The 11997-nt window shown below is 38.1% G+C and overlaps 1 protein-coding gene across 5 annotated transcripts in view; it reads right to left on the bottom strand.

Annotated features, from left to right (window-relative positions):
- Positions 1 to 1047: 1047 nt before the first annotated feature.
- Positions 1048 to 11997, bottom strand: part of GABRB3 (gamma-aminobutyric acid type A receptor subunit beta3) — a 226065-nt gene continuing 215115 nt past the window's right edge. For all 5 annotated transcript variants that reach the window (XM_035714122.2, XM_025437407.3, XM_035714121.2 and 2 more), the window contains one exon: positions 1048 to 5611. In XM_035714122.2, the coding sequence (XP_035570015.1) occupies positions 5270 to 5611 (342 nt within the window). In that variant the 3' untranslated portion in view covers positions 1048 to 5269. The remainder of the gene's footprint in view (positions 5612 to 11997) is intronic.

The following is an 11997-nucleotide window of genomic DNA, read 5'->3' as shown; positions in this document are numbered from 1 at the left end:
AAAAAAACAAGCAGTGGGAGTCAACAGTCCAGGCAATTTCTAAAATACTGGGAACCTCATTTCATAGTTTGAAATTTTGTTTTGTTATATGAGCTCTGAAGAATAACTGCATTTAGCCAAATAGATCAACATCAGCTGAAAAAAAAATAAAATGATTTGTATTTTCATAAAAAAAGGAATATAAAAACAAATGAAAAAAGAATGTTAACAGGCCCCATAAAGAATTACTGAAGAATTTTATTATTTTGCTTAGAGTAGATAAATGTGTGGGTATACTAACTGGCTGAGGACATTCTGTAAGACTGATAACCACAGTGGGGAATTTTAGTTTTAAGGTATTTCCAGGTGAGCCAGCAGCCTTTCTGGGAGCCTACAGATGTATTTCTCGATAAATGTTCTACCTGGGGGACGCCTGGGTGGCTCAGTGGTTGAGCATCTGCCTCCAGCTCAGGGCGTGATCCTGGAGACGTGGGGTCAAGTCCCACGTCGGGCTCCCTGAAAGGAGCCTACTTCTATGCCTGTGTCTCTGCCTCTCTCTCTCTCTCTGTCTCTGATGAATAAATAAAATCTTAAAAAAAAAAGTTCTACCAGGCTTGAGGTGTCTGAGGATTCATTCATTCATCCATTCATTCATTCATTCAAACATTGCTTGCTACTTTTTCACTGGAGAGAAAACAAGGGAAATTGCCTTTTAGTACTGAAAACCTAAAGGGTAAGGACCAATACCACCACCTCTGCCAGAGGTTATTGGTAAGTTTTGCCCCTGGTCTTAAATATAAAAATATTTCTCTCTTTAAACACTTATTTGAAGACAGGAACAGGCTGGATCTCTGTGTGTCTAGATGTCTTTTGAAGTTCAAAATAAATCATGATTTTTAAAGAAACTTCATGGTTCAGTTGTTCTCACATACTGTCAGCTTTGAGCTTATTTCTTTTGACTTTTCCAAGTAACCTGAATGGGCATGTGCATCTAAAAATATCTGGAATTAAAATAAGCACACCACTTCATCAAAACATAGTCAAGGAAGAAAAAAACCAGTCTTCATATTTAAGTCAGTTAGTTCTTTTTTAATAAATTTGAATTCATTCATCAACAAGTTTCATATTGTATCTATCACTCAATTTTGCTGTTTTTTTCATGTCAAATAATACCAAAAATTACATCAATGTGCTTAAGCAAAATTGGGTTTTATCTTTACAATGAAATGAAATTAATATGGGAATTGATCATGGCAGCAATCGCCTATTCTTACTAGAATAATCCTGTACTTACCTTGAACACACTCACTGACTTGTGAAGTAAAAATATGAGACAAAAATGATAAAACATGTTTATGGGGCTCACCCTAGGGAGAGGCCTGTTATGTGAGCCACTCTCTGGGAGGTCACTGTTTACCCAGGTGTTGGGAATTGAGCATTTTGGAAAACATGGCACCTTTCAATGCAGTAGAAGAGGTAATTGATCCAAGGCACACTAGCTAGTGTCCTGGGAAAATTTAGTCCACCTGGGCAGCTCTTTGCCCCATGATTCAATGTCACTCTGACTGATGGCTCATATGGATTAGAGCCAGAGTCAATTCCACGAGTAAAAAGATATTTCACCAATTGTTCACTTTTGCTTACATAAAAATGGCCAGAAATATGAACTTGTCTTTGGGTAGAGCATTAAGTAAGAATTATTAAGTGGTTTATAATTTCAAGCCAGGAGATTCAAAGTTGGACATATTTTTTTTTCGAACATACCATAGTGGGACTAACATCCAACGGGGTTATCTACTAGATGCTTCAAAGGAACACCTACAGCTGCCATGTGCCTGTCCCCTTAAAACCAGTCCCAAATGTGTGTGGCATCACTTCTGAGATATCTCCTAGGTGAAAATGTTAATTCCAAAGCTGCATAGGGGAAAAGTGCCTTTAATGTGAATGACTAAATATGTCAAAAGATCTGGATGCTGGCATTAAAAACGCATGATATTGCAGATGTACATGTAATCTTCAGACCTAACAGGAATAGTATCAGGACATACTTTCTAGTTCTTTTATGATTTTGGGGGAAATGAATGTCTCATGGTATAGACAATGAAACCCCTCTACAGTCCTGGGGTCGGTGAACAAGAATAACACTTGTTTTAAAGATTACTCAAGTCATTTCAGTCTTTCTCTGTAGGGACTTATGTAGTAGGGCTCTTGAGTTGTCTCAAGTATATCTGAATATGGGTAATAACAAATTGACAGAGCAAGATACTTCTGTACATTTTAAGCCCCTGTGAAGCATTTTGGAAAGACAGGACTACATAGAAAATTAACTTTTTATTACGCACAGTTGTTGAGAAAGAAATATCATTATATTCCAAATTCAACTTTTTTCTCCTTACTCAAGATATCTGGACGTGGGTAACAGCTACCTCACATTAATGTCAGAGGTCCGGGTTCAGAATTCATCAATACGGTTTGCTCACTGGTTCCAGTAACTACTGTGGAGTAATGAGAGGTCATAGTAACAGAACAGAGAACCAAACTCAACTCTCTTCTGTCAGCACAGAGTTCTACTTCTCAATATTTCTCACAACTTTTAAAAATGGAGAAGCTACAAAATAATTTTATTAGAAGAAAAGTAATTTTCTTCTGAAATGGAGTAAAGCAAACACATACCCAAGAATCTTAAAAAGTTGTTTCTTTTTTTTTTTACAGAATATATGTATTTTTGTGTGTGTGTATGTGTGTAGTTACAAACACTATTTATAGTATAGCTATTATGTTAACTTCATCGCAGTGTCTACAAAGTGGTGGATCCCAGTCTTGGTGCCAAATGCATATAAAAAGCTCAAAAGCTATTATGACTATACCATGCAAATTTATATCCAGAAAACCTTGGTAAGTAGACTGCAGCTCTTCTGAGCCCCATGGGGTCTCTGGGTACCTCAACTATGCATCAAAAATGTTTTGAGTCATTTTTCTCCCAGAAAGAATTAATGTCACAGTTCAAAATAGTATAAATTGCACACTTAAATCAACCATTGACTGCTTTTATCCATGTTCATTTGCATTTTGGGGTCTCTCTTCTGCATGTGGAGCTCACTCCTTGAATAACTAGATACAGAAAAAGATACCTGAAGTATTGAAAGGGATAAGGTCTTCATAAATGTCTTTTTTTTCTTTAACATGTTAACAATGATAAGGCCACTTACAAGGTTTTTCCCAATCTGTTTAACTTTTAGGATCCCTCATTGTTACCCATGAAAAAAGATTGTCAGAGAAAAGCCCAAGACCAAGAAATCACTGGCTAGTCTCCAGATAAAAATAAAACCAGAGATCAGTAGGTAGAAGATGTTGAAGAAAGGTCACAATGAAGGAAGGGAAAGGGTATAAAACTGGTCATTGTTTCTAGTATGAGATTTTGTGGGTTATGTTTTACCTGACAGTGGTTATTGAACTGTGACAGATTCCCACAAATTAAAGGTTGTTATGGCTGGCAAAGAAAAATCAAGTAGTGGTCAGCTTATGGTGATAGCCCACACTACATGCATCCTTAGGGAAGGTGGTGTCTCTATCTACATGGAGAAAACTGGTGCCAGCTGAGTACTGGGTGAGATTTTGGTAATTGGTTTAGAACAGAGAGGGTGAGGCATATGTGGCATGTTGGAATAAAGTATTAATTTAGCAGTTCTTTCCTGAATATTTAGGTTTTTTTTCTCCAAATGCTTAACTTCACTGTGACATCTGTTTGCACAACTGTAGTCATTTCAGTTTATGGAGGCCTGTGATAGAAATATTGTTTACAAAAAATATATCATCTCTTTTTTTTTTTCTTTAGAAAGATCTCATCTAAATAGTAAGTTAAGGTTGCGTCTATGAAACCGGTGCACCTTGTCTTGTTTCTACGAGCTTTAAAAAGTCCAAATACTGATGAGGCTGTGGATCAGAAGGAACCAAAAGTGACTGTGTTTGTTGTCAGGTTGCTCTCCTTTGCCTCAAGAGAACGGTCATGGGTCACTAGGTGATGCGTGGTGTGTACTGGTCATGTTCCTGCAACATCCTAGTTAAACTAGGAGTAGTTGGATGTGCTTATGAAATATATCAGATACAGAAATAAAGATATGAAGATGTTTCTTGGTTTCTGAAATTGAAGAGTAAAGGTGTTTTAAGCTTCAATCTTAATTCTAGATAACAGAAAGTAGTTACATCACGTAAAGGAAAATATGACATCGCATGCTGCCATGATAGCAAGCATTAAGAAATAAAATCTTGGTAAATATACATATATATGCATGTTATGCAAATATATTTTATATTAACATACAATGTTGTAAGAGTGATTGATAACATAAAGACAAGGGGGAAAATCATCCTAGATGGTTTTACCTTAGAGTAACAAATAACCTGAGACGTCTATGCTTTCTGTTAGATATCAGGCCTAGAAATCCATCCAAGATGTGGAGCACATTTTCAGTGATTGAAATGTCAACTAAACATTGCCAAAACATGCCACTGTGTTCCTGCATGACAGGTAAGCTGGATCCACTCCAAGTGAACAAAAAAATACACTGTACATCAAAGTACTTACAATGATATGCCATCCATTCCCAATGGGTTTTCAAAAGATGGGCGTTCAGATATCAATGTGGGATCTATCTATGCTTAAGACGACAGGTGAGCACACACCAGTGGCTCACTTTATCTACAGAAAATGTATGCCCGATGAAAGCGAATCTCATCACCAAGAAAGCTGAAAAGCCTTCGCTTAGTGAACAGAAAGGATATGAAGTATGTGACTCATTTTAAACTAGCAATATCACTGTATGAGTTTTTGAAGATTAACTAAGAGTATTTTTCTGATTTTTAAACTAAAACATCTAACTTATGATAATAAACGACACATTTTGAGATGATATTGTGTTTCACACCCTCATTCTCAAGGCATAATATTTAGACGATGCTTGTCCCTTTCAATTAAAAAAGAAAAAACTATGACTTTCTTTAATATACATCCTGTGTTGTCCATAGCTGCAAAATGTATATATGTATGTGTATTTGTTTTACATACACGTGGGTACTTACACCTGTGTGTATAAACATATACACATACATCCTCATATACACGTGTATTTTATATATATGCTGAGAAAGTTCACATATATATACAATTGCGTATGTATATATGTGTGTCTGTGTGTGTGTGTCTGTGTGTGTACAGGTATAAAAACTTGACAGGCAGAGTAATATTTCACTCAGTGTTAAATGAAGTCTTTGAAAAATGAAGTACAGTCACTCAGTTAACATAGTACAGCCAGTAAACTAAGTTGAAAAGAGAAAAAGTGAATGGAAACACGATCCTGGACCATCTGTCTATGGCATTCACATCGGTTAGATCAGGGATTTTAATTTTGAGCTGTGAAGACCTCCTCCGTAGGTGGGTCTTCTTGTGCGGGATGCTTCTGTCCCCCATGTGTCGCCCATGCCCTTCCCTAGGCATGCTCTGTTTCCTGTACTGGATTCCTGAGTTGTCAAAGGGTCGTGCTGAATTCCTGGTATCACCAACACTGCCTGTGACCTCATTCATTTCATTGTGAACCTCCAGTGATGTTAATAGAATATTTCCATGAGCATCCACCTAATTGAAAAAAATATGCATCATTACACAGCTAGTATGCCATTACTCTAATTTTGATATACAGACCCAGCACATAATTATATCACACAATCATGTCACATACATTATGAGAAATTGCACATCACCAAACCCAGCACTGTTTTCATGGAAAATGTCATTTTGAAGGCTTAACTACAGTTTATATAGATTTTATTTCCCCGATTTAAAAATTCTCACATAGGAGATTAGGTTAAATAAAGGGGCTTTTTAAAATTGAAATTTCCTATTATGGATACAAGTTTTTACAGAAGACAAAATTAAAGTACAAATTCCTTTCAAGATGTTAACTTAGGTATTTCAATCATTTTTCACAACTGGACATTGTATAGAAACTATACTCTCTCATTCTTCTTTAGAAGTCAGCTTGTCCCCTTTTCTGACTCTACAAAGATATTCACATTACTGTGGAGAAATAAGCAAATACTCCCGTGATGAATGGACACTCCTGATGACTTTGATGGGTTAGATACAGACTCCTGCCCAAGTATGGTCTTCTTGCCCAATCCTGGTCTGTGAGGCCTTCTTTTTTAAAGATTGTATTTAAGATAGACTACAGTTCTCTCCCACATTGGAGTCAAACTTTAAAATAACATTTTATTCTGTGCTAAATACAGCTTCACACCTTTCATGATGCTGTCAATGGTCTATTTGCTTATATGTTGGTCTGCCATGAAACCTCCATGGAGCATGCCTGAGGCAAGGGACCCCCACCAGGCCCCTGGAGCCCTTTCTAAGTGGTCTGTAATCCCCTCTCTGAGCAGTGCCAACCCCTCTCAGGGCCACACAGACCATTCTACACTTCGCTAGGTCTCACTGCTCTCCAGGATGCTTTATGCTTCCCCACCTATCTTTCCTCCTTTGCCTAAAAGGCCATCTTCCTTGCCCTCTTTGTCTGTGGAAAGCCTACCCTTTCTTCTAGAACTAGATTAAGTGCCTATGGCTTCTTCCATGAAACTTTCACAAAATTAGTTATTTTGTGGAGAAATAATTTATTAACATATTAATTTGTGTGTTCATCTTCTATATATTTCTTAGTTTCATTAAAGGCATTATGCTAGATATGAAGAAGGTGAGGTGGGGAGAGAAAATTCCCAACTCAGAAAATGCAGGTGCCTGTGCAGACCTCTAACCAGTGCCAAGATCACAGGTGGGGTGACCCCCAGACACTGAGGTAGCCCAAACTCAGGAAGGGCTGCAAAAATCTGGGGGCCACTCAGGCTCTGGCACAAAGGCACCAAAACAGATTCGGGGGTATCTACCCCATGGTTTAGGAGTACAGTTCAATTATGCTTGGGGAAGGAGAGGTATGGTCATTAGGATGTCACCCCTTACTCCTCAGACCTGTGAATATGTCACCTTACATGCAAAAAGGGCACTGCAAATATATTTAAGCTTATGAACTTTACAATAGGGTGGTTAGCCTGGATTACTCAGGTGGGCTAGCCCAATATCATCACATGAGCCCTAGAAAGTAGAAGATACTCTTCAGCTGGAAGCAAGAGTGAAAGATGTGGCAGAAGGTGAGAGCAGAAGAATTTGTGCCATGAGAACTGGATTCACTATTGAGAGAGGGCACTGCGGATAAAGTATAGGAAGAAATGGGGCATTTGCTAGGAGCAAATACTGGCCCCAGCTGACAGCTAGCAGGGCACAAGGGTCTCAGTCCTACAATCACAAGAAACTGTGGTCAACAACCTGTAACAGCCTCGAGAGAGGTCTATCCCCAGAGCCTCCAGAAGGGAACACAGCCCCACTGACACCCTGATTTCAGCATCCTGAGACTCTCAGCAGAGAACCCAGCTAAGCCCCATTGCACTGGATTTCTGACCAACAGAACTAGGTGTTTTTTTTTTTTCAGTGGCTGCATTTGTAAGAATTTGTTGTGGTAGCAATTAAAACTACTACAGAGGAAAGACAGATTTCAGAGGAAAAATGCATTTGAGTTGGGCCTCAAAGAACGAGTAGACATTTTTTCAGCAAAAAGAAGGAAAAAAAGTCATAAACAAAGGCTTGAAAAATGTCTAAAGTGTTTGAGAAAGGCAAACTAGCTGAGTGGGATTTTGAAGAGAAGGGATCCTGGCACGTGCCAAGCTCAAGGTTGATAGTCATTCATATCACTGTCATTTCCCTCTTTCTTAAAATAAGAAAATATACTCCTTGATGAAGAGTCAAGCCAGTAAGGGTTTCTGTATGTTGCATTTAAGGAATGTCAATTTTACCTTGCAAGTAGTAAAAAGTAACAGTGATTTCTACGTAGAAAAGTGACATTCTTCTGAACTACAACCCAAGCTACAGAGTAAAGAGTAGAAGATGCATTTGAGAGGAGGAAGTAAGGAGGTAGACCTCTGTTGGTAGTACACTCCACTCCTTCTGTTTCCTTTAGGGCGGTCTGGAGGCAAAATGCCAAGAGGCTGTAAGCAAGGCTCCCCTCTGGCCACTGCAAAAAATCCCAGGACTCCCAACCTGTTGTGTTCACAGAGCAGTGCTGCTCTGCCATCATCATTCATTTCTGTATCTTCTCAATGAAGAAGGTGGGAAAGGAGTGGAGAGAGAGTAGCCTGCCACTCTGCTCCCACCTGGCCTCCTGGCCCTTCCCTAGCTCTCTGCAGAACACTGACGCCATCCATGTGGGGCTCAGGTGGGTGGGGTACCAGTAGCAAGCACACATTAGCCTGGGCTGTGTTCAGTTTTCTTCAGTGATGCTGCCTCTGAATTGTAGGGTGAGCAGCGCCACAGTGGGGAGGGACTATGAAGACCTATGGTCTCCTTAGATTGGGAGCCAGCCAGCCTGAGGATACTAGGAGATGCAAATGGACTAAGAAAACACCACAGATACTGGGGAGAAGGCCCTTCATGGAGTCCCACTCCTGGAGGTAGCGACAGAGTATTAACAGAATGTGAGTTCTGCTTTTTGTTTTTGTTTCTTAATCCACTAGAGGGAAAAATTCAAATGGGATGTGTATCTCAAAAGTACCAGGAAATGCTAGACCTTTGTAAGAATTTGGAACATGTGTTCTATATCTCTTCTTTTGTTGTTCTCTTGTCCTGGAATGGTTAGTAGGAAAACTCATACCAAAAAAAAAAAAAAAAAGTCTGTTTGCCTGTCTTATGGATCAGTGAAGCATCCAGTGGTTTGGGAGTTAGTCTCTCAATGTAAGAAAAGGCTGTGGAAGGAGAACCCTGAGACACACATTAAGGTATGGCTGAACAGGGAGGGGGCAACAAAGGAAAGGCCAGCAAGGGAGTGGGCAGGAGCATGTCTTCTGCACTGGTAGTCACTGTCCCTAGGGAAGGGATGATTTGAACCTGCTTTGAAAGCTATGGGCAGCTAGCTCCTAAGTCAGCAGAGAGGAGAGCACCATGGGGTCACCTGAACGGTCTTTATACAAAGGAAAATTAAAAGCAGGGTTCTAGAGGAGAGAGCCCTCTTAGTAGTCTTTATCTCTCTCCAGCATCTTCCATCATGCTTTATGCCACATAGGCAAGAACAGGTTGGTGAATAAGCTGCCTGGCTCACTTGGGAATCTTTTTCTAGAGAAAGAGTCAATTGGAGTATTTTAGTACTGCAACGAATAGGTGTGATACTCCACTAAATATTTGTTTTTGAATCATGACAAAAATAGATTAAGTTATCATATAAGGAGATTTAACAAACAGATCATTTAGCAAATTAGCTCAATTAGATTTTATTTAACTGACCAATATTTTACATAGACTTTCTTAAATAGCAAGTGGATATATTTAATTTTTTTTTTTATTTTTATTTATTTATGATAGTCACAGAGAGAGAGAGAGAGGCAGAGACACAGGCAGAGGGAGAAGCAGGCTCCATGCACTGGGAGCCCGACGTGGGATTCGATCCCGGGTCTCCAGGATCGCGCCCTGGGCCAAAGGCAGGCGCCAAACCGCTGCGCCACCCAGGGATCCCAAGTGGATATATTTAAAACAAAATTTATCTAAAGTCAAGTCAGAGAATAACCAAAGGTGGAAGGTTCTTGATTTTTTTAAGTTGTCATGTGGAATTCATACTTACAAATAATAATAAATGATTTACCATATATTAATTAGAATCTCAAAGGACTGAAATTATTTTCCTAAAGGTAAAAAAAAGAAAACATCAGTTAGCTCTAAAAAATGTTCTCTCCATTTTCTGTAATATTTTATATCCAACAAAAGCATGAGTTAAAAAGCCCAGTGGTCCACATAGGAAGGTGGATACATCATTGGAGACATGTACATGAAGTGTCCAGACTCTTGGGATACTACTGTATATCTGCTCTGTACCATGCCCTGTGCTAGGTGAGAGACCATAGTAGGGGAATAAGAAAATATCCTTACTCTTAAGAGGTCTAGCAGGTGAGAGTTTCAAGTAATCAAAAGCACATTAAAAAAATTACTGCACAATGAACCTTAAGCACATTTTTATATACATGCCAACAATACTGTCTCTTTTTTAGTTATAAAAGTGCCATATGAGAAGCTCCTTTAATTAAAATCTAGAGATTATAAACAATGACTTTGTAGAATGGAATACCAAAATGAAGACAAGTCTTTTTTTTAAAGAAAAGGAGGGGAATATTTTGTGACAGGCTAATTCTGATCAATGTCAATGGTTCTAATGTTTAGCTTCACCTGGCTTTAAAAAGATGCATTTAAGAACCTTCCCCTTCTAAAGTGAAAAAACACACCACCTCAGCAGAACATGGTATTCTGATAACAAATACCACTCATTCATGGACACACATTCCATGAGCATTTACCACCTCTGAGCCATGGTGTGGATATTTTGGTAGATGCAAAGAATCAAATGCTGTTTAGCAAAGAAGGCGTGGTGGCCACATGCAATGCAACATGCCATTTTACAAGTGCAAAGCATGTGCCATGCAAGTTGGGAGAACACGGACAAAACCAACTTCTTGAAGAAGGGAGTGACAGAGGCATGATGGAAACAAGAGGTAGAAACAAAAATCAGGGACAATGTCATGGAGAACATCTGGTTTAAGTCTTGAAGAAGGGAAAGGTGTGGACAAAGAAGAAAGAGATTCTGGAAAGAGAGAATCCAAGGCAAAGAGATGATAATGATAGTTATTTTAGGAAGCACAGAGGGAGAATAGAGAAAATATAAGAAATAAGGTCAAATGAATGTTGAGTTGATTTTTCAAGAATTAATGACAAATTTGTATGAATTAATATCCTGTCTTCTCAAGTCCCTTGAGGCCAGTGCTCTGCATTTGGGGAAAGACTTCATGAGGGCAGAGATCTAAGTCTGTGTGCTTGACTCTAGTGAAGTACATCTAACCTGAAGGGAAACCAATCCCAATATCATCAGTAATTTACAAAATCATAGTGCTCTTGGGTACTTTGGACATTTAAGACTACCTTGCCACTGTTTCAGGACACAGCTCATGTAAGGTATAGGTCTCAAGAACCAATACTATTTTTCATGATTTCTATTTCAGAGTGGGTGAAAAAAATAATGTTGAAAGGAACTTCAACATATATTGGCTAATAAGAGCTTAGTGTAAATTAGTTTGGATGCTTTTGACTTATAGTTCTATAGTAACATAATTTTTATTTAAAAGTGAGCCAATGTGTAGAAAATTTCCAACAAAATTATGAGATTTTTTTCTAAAATAATTAAAGCATCATCAAAATGTGTTAAATTGTAGAAACCAAACATTTTAAACAAATATGTCTTCAAAAGATGCTAATATCTTCTGAATATCTTAAATTTAAATCTTAAAACAGGTGTAAGTAATGTTGGTGAAACACAAGACTGAAATGCCCTGTATAGAATGACAGATGACGACTTGCATTTTTTAAAGCATTTCATGAAAAAAAAAATAAGGCATTTCATGAATACTTCATATTTTGAAGTTTGTCTCATATTTACAATATAATTAGAATAAATGATTTGAATATAGTCTTTCTTCCTGTTCTATAACCTTGACAAGCACAAATATTCAAAGGTGGAAAACATCTCATGCAGAATATGTCACAAAGGGGTTTTCATTTTTTCTAGAATTTGTCACCAGATTGGCATTTAATCAATACTCATTCTCTAATTACTTTCAAGCTTCTATGTAAGTAAAATATTCTATTAGAAAAATTTTAAAAAGTATTTATCATATGAGGAAAGAACTCTTATTCTTTAGAAAGGGAATGATGTCAAATCTGCTGCTCTGATTCCTTGGCAGGAATTACAACTTTCTGCCACTTCATGAAATTCAAATATCAATTAGTCAGTTGAAAACTATCAAAGGATAGGAACCATAATACATGAATCATAATCAAAGGCTAACTTTTGAGTATAGAAGCAATTCAGGAAAGCAAAGGAGGTCGTGCAC

The sequence above is a fragment of the Canis lupus genome, chromosome 3 (genome assembly GCF_003254725.2).
Source record: "Canis lupus dingo isolate Sandy chromosome 3, ASM325472v2, whole genome shotgun sequence".
Classification (NCBI taxonomy): Eukaryota; Metazoa; Chordata; class Mammalia; order Carnivora; family Canidae; genus Canis; species Canis lupus.
The sequence above is the reverse complement of the archived record's forward strand: the minus strand, read 5'-3'. Positions and strand labels throughout refer to the sequence as shown.